This window comes from Anarrhichthys ocellatus, unplaced genomic scaffold (assembly GCF_004355925.1).
Source record: "Anarrhichthys ocellatus isolate YVR2014 unplaced genomic scaffold, GSC_Weel_1.0 scaffold15, whole genome shotgun sequence".
NCBI lineage: Eukaryota > Metazoa > Chordata > Actinopteri > Perciformes > Anarhichadidae > Anarrhichthys > Anarrhichthys ocellatus.
Genome location: NW_022280045.1, coordinates 4,577,531 through 4,596,966, shown reverse-complemented (window position 1 = coordinate 4,596,966; position 19,436 = coordinate 4,577,531). Strand labels below are relative to the sequence as shown.

The following is a 19,436-nucleotide window of genomic DNA, read 5'->3' as shown; positions in this document are numbered from 1 at the left end:
ATCATTTCTGCAGTGACACCCAAGGGCAGCCCTCTTTCTCAAAGCTGTTTAGTCAAAACCCTGGCAGCCATGATTGGAATAAACCCATCTCCATCATGTCAATTTGTGCCTGCTCATTTGCATAAGCCACATAGAGAGTGGGAGGGGTCTCAGGAGACATGAGGAGGATAAGGTCTGGTCTTGGAGGGCTCAAGGTGCCTCACCTCGCTCTTGACTAGAAGCTGATTCTAGTCGGCACACTAATTGCCTTGAACCCTATCTGTGTAAATGTAATTGCTCATTAGAGATTCCATACAGATTGGATTCAAGTTAATCCATCGGAGGGTTTATAGCTTTGCATTACATAAAATGCTCACATAGCACCACTGGGTGGGAACTCAAAATCTCAGCAGGGAGCCATACAAAATAAATAAATAAATGTGAACACATGCGCTTAAAATGTCACGCACACACGTCCATATACGTACACCCATTACTTTCTAATTCACAGTCCAGAGCCCACCTTCATACTGTATATAATTTAAAATGAAAACAATTTATCTCTCTCCCTCCCTCCTTCTGGTGCAGCCCTGGCTAACTGGACTCATCTTTTTATGGCCATCAGATAAAAAATAGATTGATGCTTTATTAATATTTCATAGTTCCTTCATTTGAGTGTATGAAGCAAATGTATCCAAAATGTCACTTCTATTTTTATCCAACATAAAAAACAGCAAGCATGTCGAGAGAGAATGCATGACTGCTGCAATGACTCATGGGCATATAACACATACCATTGCTTCATACCTTTTTCAATTACAAGGCCGCATTTAACATAAATGAGACAAATGGACAAACTCATAAATTTAATGAATTTGGATTATAAACCCAAACAAAATCCTTGAGCTATGACACGATTTCTAAAACAGTTAAAGGTATTTAGTTGACCTTAATTATGAATTACAGTTTACTGCACTGCACTTATCCATGTTATTTTCACCAATGTCCAGCATTTACCCTGTTATTAGTCTGCCCTGGTCGTTTACTGAATGGCCCTAATGTATCCACAAATCAACCTTAAGGCAGTAATGCTAACATTAATCTATTACTGGCAATGGGTACAATCAAATCACTGGTGCACAGAATGTTCTTATTGCCTAAAGACAAACAGCAATGTCATGTAAGTGAAACTGTAGCTTCAATAATGCTCATCTTTTTTAGTTAAATTAATTATTTAATATGTTAATCTTTTACCAAAGAAACATGATATCTTCTCACTCCTTTTCCCTGACAATATTTGTAATTTAGCAATTTCAGTGGATAGTAATTATACGTTTTAAGTGATTATCCACTTTGAAAAACTAACATGCACAATTGCAGGACACTGTGTACACCTATAGTGAAAACAGTCCCATTTTACGTTGGCGCGAGATGGCACACTAATCTATTCTGTGGCTTTGTGAGTGTAATGAGTTTATTTTCTAAACACAAACTAATTATCCATCGTTTGATGTCAGTAAATCATTTGTCAGACTCACACTGCAGCTTCTGCAGCTTGCAGGAAATCACAGAGGGGATCTAAAGATGGTATGGGATGAACAATCACATTTGTATAGATGTCAGTTTGGGTTTATCAGGAATGTGGTTTGACCTGTAATACTCAGGATGTTGAAGTGTCACAGTATTCTACTGCTGCTCACCAATTCCGTTCATGCCTTAGCCTATACTCACTGAATCCACATGTACGAATGCAGTATGCTGCTGCAAGAAAAACGAAGCAACTGAAGTATAAACATATTTGGCATCTAACAACTAGATTTGTTAAATGGGCTTCCAAATCCCAATCCTCAGTCAGTGTTAGCACAAGATGCTGAAGTACAAACAACAGCTGAAGCTCCAAAGCGACAAACGCAGTTCGAACATTAGTGATTTAAGGATGTGTTGGTGTTCATATGCAGAGAAGCATTAGGGCATACAGTAAACATGCAGATCTAAGAAAAATCCATGTCTGTTAATTAGCTGGGGTTGACAGGTTGTTTGTGTGTGGAAAAGAATAACAGGGAAGAGATGAGAATAAATGTATATGCTCTGATGCAGTGAGGTGAGTATAACATGTTGGTATGAACGCTGATGATACCGTGTGCTATTAAAACAAAACAGAAACCCTTAGACCCACATAAGCAGCACTTGATTCATGTGTGGGAATAATGTGTGTGCTCATGCTTTGTGTTCCAATCTGCTTGTCATGACATCCCACCCAGCGTTTGGTGTAATGTTAGCGGTCTCATTTTCACAACCATGACCACACCGCGCTGCACTACTGAATTTACAGTATGAGCACCATCCCCCCCTTTTGACGCCTGTCACGATAGGTGGGCTGGGAATGAGGAGGTATCATCTAAGGTGTATGGCAACAGCTGGAACAGTCAGCAGCCGGGTGAAAGCCGGCAACGCATTCTCCGGGCGAATTCACCATAAACAATTGGCTGAGCTGCGCTATTTAATTGTTGTGTTGAATACTGTAATTACAAAACTGCCAGTCAAATCTTGAGAGAATAGAAGACAATAATGAATCATGGGGTGGGGGATTACTTCATGAGTGTTGGCAGTGTGAAGGTTGAAAGAATAAACTTATGAATAGGATCCCTTATCAGCATTTTAGTTCCTCTCCACGCTTTTTATGATTAGGGCTGCAAGTGACTCTGATCTTTTGTTTATTTTCACCACTCATGTTAATTGCATTTGGTTACCCCAAAGATAGCCAGTGACAAAAAACCCACTCTTCTGCCTGGGTTTAATGAGCCCCCGGATAACGCTGCTGTAGCTTTGACACAAAGTAACTGTGCTGAAATGCTTTGCTGTGCCAGGCTCAACAAAACTCTATCCCCTCGAGTGAGCCCCCTTTTCAGACGGCTAGGTCGGCAGTACATAGGGCTTTTATTTGAGGTACAAATCTCATACACACCCTTTTGTGTGTATGTGTGTGAGTGTGCGTGTGGAAGTTTATATATGTGTGTCCCTCCAGGCTCCTTCCCCTCATCAGTCGGTGCCGGGGGGGGAGGGGGGGTTGAAACATGACTAAATCACAGCTCTTATAAAAGCCCTGAGAGATGACTGTAAGTTAGTGTCATTGTTTAAAGGAAGGAACATGTCATTTACATCCACAGATGCCTGCTACCTCAGGTCATTTCTCTTTCACCTCACTTCATTTTCATTAATGTATTATAAAAGATTGCGTGCTTTACCTACATTTCCTATACAATACATAATGTGACAGAAGCAGAGGACTGGACAAAGGGAAATGTAGCAAATATCAATGATACGAGGACAATCAGGAAAGAGATATCTCGACCTGCGCAGCACAATCCTCGGATTTTTGTTTCGAAAGCTTTTAACTGGATCTGCATCAAAATATACACAGTAAGAGACAATCATTGTAATTGCCTGATAGCACCCAAGATTTTTGGAGAACACCTAAAACCACTTACTTATAAAGTGGGCTTTAAGCATTAGGATGGACTCACCTCTTCCTGTGCTGTAATGTTGCAACTTGTCACTGTACACCGCCTCCTTGGTGTATGCCCTTTTCCTAAGGGATCAATGAATGTTGAGAGAGAAGAGAGAGAAACGACAGGATGAAAGGAAGTGTAAACGAGGCCTTATTACTCTTCATGTTTCGCTGTATGGCCTGAAAATGACGTGGCTGGAATTGAATCAGTTGCAGAGGGTTAGCGATGGCAAATGAAGTTTATGAAAATGAGCTGATTTTTAATTAGACCTCGATAGGATCTCTCTGCTTTTCATGTGTCTCTTCTGCCTCAGCATCAAAAGAGCCTGGCCTATTTGATGAACACTTTACTTGCTCAGAGTTGCACACAGCACTGCAGAAAATTCGACTTTCATATATTTAAAGCTGAGCAAGATAGGAATATGACAATGTGTCAAACTGCTGCGAAATGAAACTCGCTTGACTTAAGCAACTTAACAGGGCAAAGTAGGAGCTGTTAGGTTCTCTGTGAAATGGAATATTCCATTAAAAATATGTCAACTTAGCTTTCCTTTCTGTCAATTTGGTTGCTATTATGAAATGCTCTATGAGTTGATGGAGGCAGCTGTGTTTATGGAGGCAACTGTGCTTATGGAGGCAACTGTGCGTTCCAAAGTTTCACCTGGAAATGTGGCCATATTGGTATTAGACTATGTCTCAAAAGTATACCGTACTGGATTAGTTTCAGTATCAAAGAATGCCATGTCATTTTAAGACACATTTTTTAGATGTATCACTGTTGACTTTTACTTTGACAAAATGTATTTTATGCAAAGCAGTCATATATGGTTAGATTCTGATGTAGAACGAACATCTTCATGCGGTGTTGCCATCTGTCCTTCTGTACTACAAAGCATGGCATTCATGATTCTATGTCAACCCCTTATATTTGCTTCAGGTCAACAGGAAGCTACATGCTGTCATTACACAGCAACAGTGGTCTAGATTTGCTGCTGTTTTCTTCTAAAGGGGAAAACATTGGGAGCGAAAAAATAAGTTAAATTACATTTTTTACAAGTTTAATTGTCAGGGACAAATGTAGCAATGAAGTCAATAAGGTTGCAGCAGTTTATGCATGTACTGCAAGAGACCAGAGAGGGGAAATGTGGTTACCTGCTGCACACGATGGAGATGGCAACAAGGGAAACAATAAAGACCACTCCTGCTGCCGCCGACCCCGCAATCAGAGGAAGCTGTTCCCTCAGCTCAGACTTGAAGTCATCTGTGTGACACAAAGAGAAAGGCAGACGGACAGACATGGAGTATGGCTTAGGTAGAGCTTAAGAAGTAAGACTGTGTTTATTTGAAGGCGAGTATGCGAGTGCGTGTTTGGGAGGTAAATGGAGAGAAGGAGAGAAGAAGAGGCCGAGCCGAATGGTTAGACTGGGTGTACGGATGGATAGAGAAAACATATAGATCTCTCTGCTGAGCCCGCACTGACTGAAATCCGGTGAGCTTTAGAAAGACTGACTGACAGGTTGTGTTTGATAAACCAGGAGAGAGACAGAGAGTGACAGAGAAGCATAAAACTGAAGGTGAGAATAAAGCGGGGACGGCCTCTCAGCCTTCTCCGCTGCACTACCTGTCAGAGACGAGCAGACAAGAAAGTGCCCCTTGGAATGTTGTTTCTCAGGTGTTGAAAAGGAAGTAATCTACTGCCAATCACACATGTAGCGCAAACATATTTTATGTTCATATGTGCCGGTTGGTGGCAGTTCAGAGGACAGCTTAAACGCCTGCCGAAAAACTCTACACAGCAGAATCTTCAGTTATCTTTTGGTGTGCCTGTCGTCCCGCGACTTTAGCACCAGCAAACACTGCAGTTAAAGCAATGCAGGATTTAGCATGCTGCAGGCAAATCAGCAGCTTCTAAATCCAATCCCCCGTGTAGAATGGGCCTATTGGATTAAACTGATAAAGGGAGAACTAATGCATTTTCGAAGCAGTGTGAGAGCTGGGATATATAAGGAAACTCAATGTGACAGGAATTGCTCACTCTTTTAACTTGCACATTTATTTAAGCAAACAGTGTGTATGATGTTCCGGTTTCTCAGGTTTTCAGGCAGTTTTCCTGTTCTCTTTTGTATATATACTGTATATGACATCTATTTGACAGCTACCTCCAGAAGAAAATAGGCTCAGATTACAATTAGTTAGTTATCAGAGCCTCAGCCTATTAGAGAACTGGAGAATTGTGACATCAATAACCCTACTGATGGACCAATCATTTTCTTTCATCACACCTGTCAATGAAGTTGTCACTGCTCGCGAGTATGCGTGTTTGTGTCTAGAGGTGGCAAAGAGACACCTTTTGGAGGCACGTGAAAACGTGCCGACAGATAGACAAAAGGGATTATGTGTTTTGAGAAAAGACTTGGAGGGAGAGCAGCGGTTGGGTGGCGAGGTGGTCGCTTCCTGATGCAGTGAAGCGGCTTGACAGGGGAAGGGGGAAACCTGCAGAGGTGGAGCCGTGGGTGTGATTGTCAGCAGTTCTCTAGCATCTGCTGCTAATTGCCTTGACAAATGCCGTGCTATGGCAGCGAGCCAACGGATGAACTGTAAACAGTGTTTGTGCGAGCGGGTGCAACGCGTGTGCATCTTCGTGTGTTGGAGAGAAAGATAATTTGTGGGCGAGGGTGATGCAAAGGTGCCACTACATCTGCTCTGTGCTTGTAAATAGCCACAATGATGACCTTCATCATCATTCCATCTTCCCCTCCCTCAAGATCATCACCCTCTCATTCATCATCAACATCTTCATTAGTGCAGCACAATGTGAAAACGTCTTTCTTGTTGGTTTTTTTTAATATTTTGAGCAATGGCCACACGTGCATGGTCGTCAAGTAGTCCAGCAAGGCACAGTGAAGCATGCGCTTTGGCAAATCTTCTGAATGTTATCCAGTGATGTGTTGAATCCATCCACACCCAATCATGCTTTGTTCATTTTAGCACCGATATTACTGCCTATGAAAGAGCACTACTGTGATATACAATAACACCGCTACCACCAACCCTGCGCACACACCTCCTTCCACTTATACTAATAAACTTAGTTCCACAACCTTGCCAGTGTAGCAGGTGTTACAGCTCCTCTTCATCCCCTTCCCTCTCCAACAAACCAGCCCCCCCATGGCAAAAAATGAATCTCATCAACTACTAATCACAGCTATGCATTCTGGGACGGCTCTCCAGCAACAGAAGGGCCGGGTGAAAAACTAATTAGCTAAGCATTTTGGATCAAGCACAGTTAGAAGCACAAACAAAAGACACTCGGAGTTCTACATATTCGACGCACCCACACACACACACACATTGAAACCTGAAATTAATTGAGCCGTAGAAATAGAAGTGCAATCCAGAATCACAGTTCCCCTCCAATTCACCTAATAATAATGCAACAACAAATACAAAGAGTGACAAGAGTGTAAGAAAGAGTTCAGGTGTGTGTGCGTGTGTGTGTGTGCGACACAGAGACGGAGAAGCACAGGGAGAGACAGAGAGAGCTGTTTCTCCTGGCTCGACAATCCTTACCATCTGTGAGGGTTTGGAAGCACATCTTGCTGCTGTATTTGCCAAAGCCAGCCACAGTCCTTGCCCGCACCTGTACCACGTAGACTGTACCCGGCCTGAGGCCCTCCACGCGTGCAGTGTTAGTTTGGCTTCGCAGGATGGTGGAGTTAATCTCTGCATGGTCCTAAAAGGAGCAGTGAACACACGGGGAACAGGTTAGAGATGACTTACAAGCGAAGATGTCAACGGGAAGGTGTTTAACCACACAGTTGAGAAAACACCGGCAAAACAAGGTCCAGTGGTAGCAGGGGTTTGACAGTGAGCCAACAAAGACTCATCGTGTGTAGTATGGAAATAGTATGGAACAAGTGAACCAAATTTGGAGGAAATCAGTTTAGGCTGTATATTGTAGTTGTTCTAAATCAGATAAAGGAGCTTTAGTTAACTTTTTAAAGACAGAGTAATGACCTCTCTTTAAAATTAGGTCTTAAGTGCCCATTTTTTGTTATTAATAAGGCTTTGGTCAGTTTGAACTTCGAATACACAACACTGCAGCAAGTAGTCACACATTAAAATACACACAAGCCCAACATTCACACATGCAGACTGCAAGTCCAATTCATACAGTAACACACCTACACAATATAGTAATTAAAGGCAATCATTTCTTGCACATTACAAAGAGCAATAGCTACTTCTGAACAGTCATAGAATAGCATTACATATTTGTCTCTTCAGACGTGCTTTATGAGGCAAGTAAGCTGCTTTTTAAATGTGATGGAAGGCCAGTTCCACCAATAGAACACATTTCATGAAAGGGAATGCTATAAAAATGATTGGTGCAACTGCTGGTTATTTTAACATTCTATCTAGGTATTTGCCTTTTTTCGTATACTCTGTTTTGCATTTGAATAACTATAAGTTGTATTTCCACATGCATGTATGTATGTATACATATAGTATAGCATACATTATGTAAATGACCATGGAACCTGATCTCCAGATCCCGTATCTCTGTCTTTCTCTCTCCTGGCTCAAGAGAGCCAGTCAGGCAGTCTGCTGCAGTGTAGTTTGGGGTTTGCTAGAGGTATCTGATATGGTGGATCAGTAATTACTCAGGCGTGTCACCTTCCCATAACCCAGAGTGAATATGACAGCCAGAAAATAAGACTGCACCTACACTACACCCACCACTGCAGGCTGCTGATAGCTAGATGCAGTCATACTGTAGAGAGGGAGGGGGGCAGCTGACAGTGAAGGGGCAAAATTCCCTGTGTCAGTAAAACAGTGTAAATAGCGGCAGGCTGTTTTTTAAAGCTTGGTAAACACACTATTGAATACTGAACTACATCTTATAATACATGTATGGCCGCTCTGAGAAACTATGAATAACAAATCTGAGTTGACAACAGTGTGGAGTGGAAAAGGTAGATATGCAATGAGGAAGCAAAAGGGGGGGGGGGGGGGTGAAGATGATGGCAGGAAGCGATAAGAAACTCCAGGCAGAAGCAACCCACATCGAAATCATTATCCAATCTGATTGGTGTAATTGAATCATTCCGGTTGCTCCATCATTGAGCAGACGGAGCAGCCCCACATAATGATTTGTGCTATCACATTAGCTCTTATTGGACACTCTGGGCTTGATGAAGACAAATGTTTGGGCTTGGAATAGGAGAGCATCGCACCAACAGGCTTTCATTCTATCTCTGAGAGGAAAGCGATGTTTATAAATGGAATGCTGGATGTAACTGGGTTAGAGAGTTTAATCATCTCACAGACCTTTTGTCCATTAGATCACACAATCTATCATATCGGCAATGTGCAGCATACAAATACTCTAAAATTCAGAAACTGGAATTTAAAGAGGCAGCTTGTACGTTTGTAAGAGCTGCAGAAGACACGAAGCCCCGTGAGAGACTGGAGCCATAGTCGCCTATTCATCTGTGGATGAGTGGACCACTTGGGGTCCGGAATTGCCTATTGCTGCTATCAGTCTTCCTGTATTTCTCAGGACCACACCCCCCATCTGTTGAGTTTGTATGGAGAAGAGGTGAGCATACAGATGGCAATCAGCCAATGGGGGAGAATCCCTTGAGGGAGCACCAGCTAGGAATGGCCCTTTCATGCTGCCAGTCAAATAGGGATTATGAGACAGATACACACACACACATCCACATCTGCCACTTATAAAATGAGGTGGCATTTGGCACTCCAGCAGGTTCGGGGATAGCCAATAAAAGGCCATGCCAGGAGGGACTTCCAGCCACCAGAGGTCCTCTCCTGCTGCCAGTCAAATGAGGATTATGAGGACCACACCCTCACTTGCTAAATAAAGACAGAGTTTCAGGTGGGAAGGCAGATGGCAGAGCAGCCAATCAAAAGCATTGCCAGGAGTGACAGACAGGAAGCGCCGCGGGGAGTTTGGTCTTTGCAGCATTCAGTAAAATCACTGACACAAACTTAGCCTTGCTCTTCCTAATACATATTGTTTATAGACAAAAGATGTACAATAACATACTCAAACTACCTACCTACTTGGAACCACATTGACAACAGATACTGGGCTGATGTTGACATATTTAATCGGACCCATTTTAAAGGATTGACTAAATTTACTGGATGTAACACGCTAGCACTGGATCTATAACAAACATATTGCTGGAAGTCCGATACTTGTATTTTTTTTCTTGTTAAAACTTCCAATTTATTTTTTGTAACTGACGATATTTCTATTGGGCTATAAAAATAAACCTGACTTTATATGACATGTGCGTGTGTGTGTTTGTGTGTGTGCATGTGTGGACAGCATGCCCACCTGGCACAAAGACAGTCATTGTGGATACCATGTCTCCTCTGCACATGCTCACACACATGCACAAATGCACAAATAGAAAGGGGTGAGGGGAGTGTTTGAGGTAGAACATTCTACTATTATGTTTGTAAATTGGAAATGAAAGAAATAAGTGACATCCCCCATTAATGTTCAAATTAAAATGTATTGCCTTACGGTCAAAAGGCAAAAAGAAAAGAAAGGGGGAGAGATATGGGCTAACAATTTAAATCTCAGGGACTAGATGGGTTTTATTACCAAATGCAAATAATTACCATTGCCTCAAGAATTCTAATCTAAAAAAATGGTAGTAAGTTTAAATGGAAATAATATCTGATATTAAAGACCATTCAAGACTGTTAATCGTTTTGGGAAATAAAGAAACTAAAATAATGCAAAAACAAACGATATCACCACATGGCAACAAAATTAATTCTGCAAAGCTACATGCTAAACATTAGTGAGCATACTACGAGAGAGATGAGATCACCTTATCTAAGGTATCATTTGAAGTCAAATGTATTTGCCTCAGTGCTTTCAGTTAGTTTTTCTATTTACTTCTTTCAGCCACCTCCTTGTTAGATGGCTCTTTGAATGCATTTCGTTCACCTGGAGACTAAGAAAGAGGCCCGAGTGAGCGGGGTTGGGGGCAAACAGAGGGAGAGAAGAATGGAGTCAGAGGGAGGAAATGTGAATACCCTTGCAGGGGACGGAGGGAGTGATGCACAAGTACTGCCTTTCATGGGTTCCATTAAAAATCTAAACATGTCTTTACAACATCTGTGTGCGTATACAAAAGTGCTGTGGTCGACTCTGAAGGCTGGCAGGTAGAGAAGAAGAATAAATACTTACTCCTGGCTTCTCTTCTGAGGAATTGCTAATGTATGTAAAGCACAAGGGGGGGTTTTAGAGTGCCAAAAATGCAGATGGTGCTATGGTCAGTGTGCTGCAGATCCTGGTGACATGCTGTAAACTTGTATTTGATTCTTGAATTCCTCACATTGCAGCATGACAGTACTGCTGTCATCCAGAATGGATGCACCTGAAATACTGCTGACACCCACACACAAACACTGACAGAAGCTCCCGCACACATGCACACATCCTCCCTCTGACACCAATACACACAGAGCCATCAGCACTCAGAGCCAGTGGCTGCTCTGCTCCAGCCTTAATGGAAGGCCTGACCTCCGCTATGCTGAGTTATTTCCACCCTCCCCAAATTTTCAGGCAACCAGAGGAAAAATGGTATGAGAAAAATGGAGAGACCGGGAGCATGGGATTCTACTTTTTCCTCTGAAAATCTTTAATTTACTTCGTCTTGCTTCCCAATTTACGGAGTCCCAGGACCACTTACTCTGCAATGAGATGGTGGGTTGAAAAAGGGTGTGAAGCCCATTGAGAGAACAGCCTTCAGCACTCACTACAGCTTTCAGGTGAAACTGTCAAAATGCATTCTATTTAAATCATTACCATCCCTCTTCGTCATGTCATAGGCCGCGGAAGCAGGTTTGTAAGGGGGAACCCGGGTAACTTTTGAAAACTGATTGATTATATTTATGAATAAAAGCCTGAATTTCATCAGTTTTTTTTGTTGATGCAAGACTTGTATGTAAAAAGAGCCAAACGATACAGGTCACCATCTCCCACTCCCACTGACTGCTGCGGTGCAATTTGACATTATCCTACCATGTGCACTATTTGTCAACAATTTTGTTTTGGAAACATGGACAGCACTGTATGTTGTGTGTAAAGGATGCGTGTGCAGCGCTGTCAGCAGTATTGAAAGTATTAGAGGAGATCGATAAACAATACTTGCTTTTTGTGGTCGTAAAATGAGAGAGAGAGAGAGAGAGAGAGAGAGAGAGAGAGAGAGAGAGAGAGGAGGGGGTCATCACAAGCTAACAGATGTTTCGACTCTGATAAGCCTTTAAACACCTTACACTGTTACTCAAACTAGACTACTTGGATTGTATCGCTTTATCTCAATGGTACCTTAAATAACATGCAGCCTCTTGCAAAAGGGCTGTTGTGTTGTGTCAAGGAACAGAGCTTTTTTAGGGTAGTGGCCACCGATGGAATTGCAGGTCATGTGATAAACACTGGCCCAAATAAGAAAGCTGTATTAACGACAATATTTTTGTGCCATTCATGTGTACGTCCTGGATGTGCCTGGTGAACAACATTTGTTAGAGTGAATATCTTGAAACATGGCATCCAGTTCTTCTTAATACATCCATGCTTACGCCCTAATAGGGTGCCCGATCACACAACCATGTAAGCACAAAGTCCATAGTTCAAAACTATCAGTGGACCTTGATCCCAGGACAACTTCATATTTTATTACTTACTCTTTACTGTGAACTGTCAAATCAAGCCACAACAAAAGCCTTAAGAAAAATACAAAATTACTTAAATTTTGTATGAAAAAATGTGCGTCTAGAATAATAGTTGTGCAAAATATATTATCAGGTTGATGGGTAAAACTACAACATTAAGCAAAGGTTGTAAAAAGACAAAGAGTTGAATGTTATTTTATGATTACCCCGAGGTATTACTCAATGCAGAGTGTGACAATGCTGTGCTGCTGGAGAAGTGGCTCTTGTAAATGGGTATAGGGAGCTTCCTGTTAAGAGTTTGTAGAGAGAAAGCTCTCTGCTGTGCTAAAGACTAGCGGACTGTGCCAGGCACGCTGAGACAATCAACTCCAGAACCATAACAGTGTGACTGCTCTCAGATTAATGCAAGCATCAGTGAGATGCATAAAAAAGAAGGTGAGAATAGAGAGGCCATTATATATTTTATAAGTTACACATAGCAATGGGTAAAGCTGGGAGTCTGTGATAGATATGGTGAGAGGCATCCCTCCATAATTGCCATTTATGACTAAAAGTCCACATCATCACTTTACGGCTGCATGAAACTTCCAGATTTTCAAGCATTCAGAGAATCAATGGAGAGCTGGCAGGACTGACCTCGAAGGAATGCAATTTAGTTCCCGGCTTCTCAATATATGCAACAATGAGGTTAAACATGCCTGTACAGCAACCCGAGCCAACATGTGTGACACTGAGAATTTATGCCGACTTTTCATCATGCATGCGTGTAATACATTTCAACTGGTATGGAAATGACACACATGGCATTAGATTTGCCACCATCTGTTCTGTTGTTTTTCTGCTTCTGAGGGTTGCTGCTTAATCAGGCACAAAAACACATCAGCAGTGGCACTTTGGACAGCAGTGGCTGGCTGAGGGAAAGTATGTTTAGTGCCTATAAAAAGCCTTGTCAGATCCAAACTACAGAGTGTCAAGGGAGGACCGCCAATGTGGCAATCTCATCTCCACAGCCTGGTGTAACAAAGCAATCACTCTGACTCATCTTATGTGTCTTACTCAAACTCACATGGTGGTACATCTTCTAGATAGACACACGTACAGGGTGATAGAAAGGTACATTGAGACAGAGGTAGACAGCGTAAAGCGCAGCCTTTCTGTCACCTGAATCATCCCAGTGCAATTAGCAATCTTGTCCTTGTTAATTCAGTAATTTGTGATTACGCCGTGCTCATCTTTTTGTGAGAAGGCATGCTACGTAAACATCAACAGGATTTGGTTTCATTGATATTCATGAGCTAATGGGAGGCTGTATGAGTGTTATTTACACGACACTAAGCTGTCTGGCAGATAAGGTTTCTCAAGGCAATGGCAATCGGATTCAATTTCATGACCTGTGCAATGCCAGAGGGGGAAACAGCAAGCAATGCAGCTATTATTGGATAACTGAGTTTCCAACTGCAAACATAATTTAAAAACACGATTGTTGTTCTCCCTGATAGAAAATGCTAAATGTGACAAATACTATTCTAAGGTGGAGCTGTGAATATTGATCCACGGAACCTTAGCCAAAATGAGTTTGTGGGAAATAAATAACTCAACAGAAAAAGAAAAACATTTATAAAACTATATTGATTTTTGTCTTTTACTTGGGGAGCAGAACATGGGTGAAGGTGCAACAACAAAAGCCTTAGCTTAAGATGACAAAGACGTGTGGAAAAAAAAAGTGCATGACCAACCTTGCTATACTATCGATCAGCTTTAGGAGGACAAACAAGGGCCCAAACAAAAAGCTAGAGTCTCCGATTATGTCCAAGGCCTTGGGAAAAGCCTACAGGTCAATACTGGAGCAGCAGTTGCGCTGTGGGGTAGGGCCAGCGACTTAATAAAGCAGACATATTGTGTGTGAGTAGACGGGTCGATGTGACCCCCCCCCCCCAGAAGCAATGCATTTTCACAGCAGGACAAGTTGCTGCAGTGTGCAGAGTGGGCCTGGAGCAGAGGTCAACCTATTTACTTCATCAGCAGCAGAAACCAAGGAACAGTGGGAGAGATGGAGTGAACACAGTGAAAGAACATATTATCAACCCAGGGGAGTCTCGGGGTGCTTTACATGCAGTTTGCTATGCATGTGCAGAGTAGGAGACAACACAAGAGCTGGCACTTCACACAAATAAATATAGACTTACAGTATACTGTATATGGATAGGAGATAAACATGTAAATTCATGCATTTACAAACACACACACTTATCTTACCTTTTCGTAGTAGCGCAGTTCATAGTCCAGAATAATGCCATTGGGCTGTTCTGGTTGTGGCCAAGACAGTGTGAAGCTATTCATTGTGGAGCTGATCTGGTGCATGATGGGAACTATGGAGGGAGCTGTAGGGGACAGAGAGAGTAACACAAAATCAATACATTTCTAGAAAAGCATTGATTATAATAGATATACCAAACCAAACTGTTGGTAAAGAAAAACACCCAGCCATATACAACAAGCAGGCTATGTTTTATGACAGCTAGTTATAGTTGGTACATTATCCACGCTAAGACTTCCAAGGATGACAGTGCACATTCTACAATTAGTGCACAACTGCAATACATATCATCCAATGTGTGTACCCAGAACGAACTATTATTAGGTATCAGTAATCAGCACAGAATCCGAGTTTAAACAACTGCCATTCTCATCAGTACCCAGGTAGCCAGCAGAGCCAATCACTCAGCCATATTCTGGCACTGCAGGACCAAATATGTGCTGGCTTTGGCCAAAATAAGGCTGCCAGATTTGGGAAAGATTTGAGGGTGTGGACTTGGGCTGAGTGTCAGCTCTAGTTAGAAGGACTCCGGCTACCTTTGCGCTAGAATGGTCAGTCACCACGAGTCCGGCGTGAGTCCAGCAACCAATCATGTAGGATTTAGTCCGCTTTTGGACTGAATCATTTTGGCTACTTGGGCAGATTATAAGAGTACTAAGTGTGGCATCCTCAGGATGCATGGGATGCAGGAATTAAGTTCCAAAGGCCTACATATGGTAATACAAATCAACATGACGTAGTAATGTCTAATAATAATCGCCATTGGTTTTTGTAAAATTGTATTATGGCAGGAAAGAAAACAAGTCATTACATATTTCTAGACAATGATGTCTTAATATAAGTCATTCTCTAATGTTTAAAGTAATTTATGCGGCCACAGAAATAGCTTAGCTGGACTTTTGTGTTACAGTTATACCATGATTGTGCACCAGTAAAATTACCTAGAATACATGCATCGAATTTAACAGTATAATGCCCAGTGCCACAGAAATGTATTAATCAGAATAGCATGTAGAGGGTCAAATTAAATTGCTCTCATTCAGGAGCCATTCGGTTAGACATGTTCAGGAATGTACGTTAAAATGAAATGAGCAAATCTAACATGAAGGGGAGTGGTTTATCTGATTTGCTGATCCAGACATCACTCGATAAAAACGACACAAAATTGATTGTGTGAGCGCTTTGTTTCTGTGTATGATTTCACATCTTTAAATTTCAGTTAGACAGAAGCCTGAGCAGAACTGCCTTTACTGACTGAAGTCACAAATACCACACCCTGTTGAAACACTGGATATTTATTACTCAGATGTAACAAGACCTACGTCTGAACAAGGGCAGCATCTGATGAGCTTCTTATCTGTTATCTGGACTACAGGTCTGTAATAAGAGCTTAATTTACCATCAGAATAGGTATCACATGCCATTGCAGAGTCCATCCCCCTGTCTTTTTGCTATGATACCGTGGCAGATTTCCACACTGTTGACATTTAACAAATCTGCGGATATCTTGTCCCTGCTGTCAGTTGCATCAGGGTAGCTCAGAATGTCTCCTCTGAGAGGTAAAAGTATATTTCCCCGGTGCTGATATTCACTTTTTCTGCATCTATTTGTTGTGTTAATATGTGTAATCTAGGGGCTCACTGATATGTTTCTAAATGTCACAGACAGTGTTTGCTTGGGCGGTAGCTGGTGAGTGAGTTTTTAAACATCTGCACAGTTCATACTATCATACACTTCCCAGGGTTCATTTTGATCCCTGATAATCAAGTAAAAGGTTTTGGGTGTATTTTGTCTTTTCAATGGTTATGCTAATTGTCATGTTTTGTTTTCCTCTATTTGTTCTAAACAAACCCACTGTTCAATTTTTGTTAAATTTGCTGTGTAGCAGAGGATTTTCCAGTGGATTTAAGGCCCTGCAAAGATATTTCTTCATCATCTTCTTACTTTAAATGGTTTGGTCCTACATGAACACGATATTTAATATAACAGGTGTAGTTATTGCACTCCAGAGATTTCTGTATTGTGTTTTCCTCTCTGCTCTTCTCACCGGTTTGAGGTGGACGGGCTCGGTTGAAAGAAATTGTCATGGCTCGTACTTGCATACACCAATCAGTGCAGAGCAACATTTGAATCAGAATTTGATGACAGTTGCACAGCTGTTTAATCATGTTGCCAGCACTAATATAAACTGATCAAATCGCATGCACAGTCCTGATGAAGCAGATTCATTTTTGAGTGTAGGATGTTTTTTTTTAAATGATTTAAATTTGATTATTGCTTGCTGGTTTCAGGTTCTTTTGGTAGAATACTTATTATGAATAAATCAATCTAACATAGAAACAGACATAAATAAAGTTTACAAAACAAAAATACAAATTACTTAGCTTTTATGTACAAATTAATCTCTTTAATGCCATGTGAATGTGCCCCAAAATCTACTGTATGATCACAAACTCTTCCAAGGTGCTAAGATAAACTAATTTACTTTCAAAGTTCAAATATGAATCCAACCAAACATACTCATCAAAACAGCTTGTGAACGTACAAGTAAGTTTGATTGAAAACTGATTCTGCTCGTATTAAGTTCAAAGTCCTCGTGCTTGTATACAGAGCTGGAAGCGAATCTCCACCCCCATGTCTGCAGGAATAAATACAGCCCAACACAAGCCCATGCTCTTCATTTTGTGCCCATCATCCTCTTGGCTCTCGGCCTGCTCGCTGCTGAGGCCTAGTCATCGCTCCACCTGGTCTCCCACTCCACTCCACCATTTTGTGAGTAACTCCTCGATTCAAAAGGCTGCAAATAGCACCCTCTCACCGCTAAATGATCTTTTTTTTTTTTTCCATTAGACTCCTTAATGCTTATTCTAATTATTTTCCTCTCGTTGTACTTCACCCCAGAATAACCACTCGATGGTCAAAGGAGTTCTGTGAGGAGAAAAGCCCCCGAACTTCTCACTCAGTGGGGTTGTTGTTGTAAATTGTGTTCTGTACAAAAGACGGCTTATTCTACATCTGTGATTTGGGGAAGTAGGTGATTTAAGTTTCAGATGATTACCTAAAATATAACTGTAAACAAATGAATGAGCTCCGTTTATCTTGTCACTGCAAATGGATTCTGTTACATGCCTCCCTTGGCTCTCACCTCCTGCTTTCCCTCCCTCCCTCCCTCCCTCTCCTTCTCTCACCCTAGACTGAGAGTGTGAGGGCTAAGCTTCACCTCGGTGCACTTCAGCCTCTCTGCCTCTCAGGCTGGTTCACGCTCCACTGACCAGGGCCAGGGCTGCCTGGGCCGCATTATCAATTACCGGCCACAGGCACACACTGTTCCTGACAGACCCAGGGGAGGGGCACTCCACACAGAAATTCCTGCAGGGGAAAAAAGGGACTGAGAAGGAGAGGTATTACCACAGCCCCAGACCCGAGTCCTGGTCCCAACTCAATTCGTGCATTCAGGCGCACAGACAGAATAACATACATTTTTTACCAGATAATTTCTTTTTGTATGTTTCAAAGCATCTAGTGATTAAACCTTTGCTAGTGTATATAGCCTGGGTTGAGACCTATGAATCACGGCCCACATCTCAGGTTTCTTTTCGGAAATTCAAAAAGGTCTGGGGTTGTGTTTATTGAGGGCTTTTAACCCAATTTGGAGAAACAACCGAGTCAATCAGAGCGTTGTGGGTGGGTTTAAATCTTCCTGTGCCAGAGCAACCCCCGCAACTCATGCGATGTTTGTTCTTTTAACCAACAACTTAGTGAATGCTACGAAAGTTTCTATGCCAGCTGAAAATGACAAAGACGGGAATATATCACTGTCAGCTGAGGCAAAGCGAACCCTAGCTAACACAAACGCAATGTCAAACTTAATGAAGTTTCATACAATGGCAATTTAATAGGACATATTAGGCTAGCAAGTGTAAATTCTGGATTGATTTCTTCTAAATTCTACCTTTCCAACACAAATTCTCACAACACTGCCTATGACTATATGAAAAACTTTTCTCACTGCCGTGTCCCACTGGACACACAGTGACCGTGTTTGAGAGGAAAAGCAGGAGAGAGAAGAGCGTGTGCACATGTTCAGAATGTGTCTCTGTGTGTCCTCGTAGCCTATGTGGGAAGAGACTGTCAGAGACAATGTGCTGTGCCTGTGTCAGGGTGAGGTTCAGCCCAATGAAGCACCACTGTCCCCTCCATTGCGTCCCCCACTGTCACCCTGGGACGATGATGCTGACAGTGATTGGTGACTGTGTCCTGCACTCCTCTCTCTCTCCTCCCTCCATCCCTCCCATCCCTTGCTCCTGTGCTCCACTTTTATCTGGCCCCACTCGCTGCCCATGGCTTTTAATGCAGAGCTTGGCTCACCATTAATCAAAGTCAAAGCCTCCCAGTGTCTGACGGAGACAGAGAGAAAGTGAGAGAGAAGGAGAGGAGAGGCAGAGAGAAAAAAGGTGAGAGAGGGTTTGAAAGAAAGTGATGAAAGAATAAAAGCTTCTTTACCTTTGTACGATTAATCTACTTTGGAATACAGATGAGCTGGGGCATCATTTTACATGTCTGGCACAGACCTGAGCCTCTGTTTTCATTATTGTTCCATCAGTGTGCAGTCCCCATAATTCATATGGAGAGGGGTCAGTCAGCATATCAAACATGCTGTTCTACATCCTAGAAGTGCACTCCAGTGTTTTATTAGTGCACTTCCATAAAGTTAGGGGACTCATTAGTGACAGATATAAAGAATGGTCAAAACTCATTCAGCGATATCCTTACTGTTAGTCTTTTGTATGGGTAAAGCTCCATAAACGCTTATGTTTCCCCAAATGAACAAATTCTAGTTCCACCCCAAAATAATTATCTAACATCTCTCTCTCTCTCTCTCTCTCTCTCTCTCTCTCTCTCTCTCTCTCT

The 19,436-nt window shown here is 42.0% G+C and overlaps 1 protein-coding gene across 3 annotated transcripts in view; it reads right to left on the bottom strand.

The window, feature by feature from the left end:
- ephb1 (EPH receptor B1) overlaps nt 1-19,436 on the bottom strand; it is a 143,986-nt gene that overhangs the window by 24,099 nt on the left and 100,451 nt on the right. For all 3 annotated transcript variants that reach the window (XR_004213020.1, XM_031854691.1, XM_031854692.1), the window contains exons 6-9: nt 14,465-14,589; nt 7,058-7,220; nt 4,640-4,748; nt 3,504-3,568 (exon numbers count right to left, since the gene is read on the bottom strand). Coding sequence is in view for 2 of the 3 variants with exons in the window: in XM_031854691.1 (XP_031710551.1) it covers nt 3,504-3,568; nt 4,640-4,748; nt 7,058-7,220; nt 14,465-14,589 (462 nt within the window). In the remaining variant the exon portion in view is untranslated. The remainder of the gene's footprint in view (nt 1-3,503; nt 3,569-4,639; nt 4,749-7,057; nt 7,221-14,464; nt 14,590-19,436) is intronic.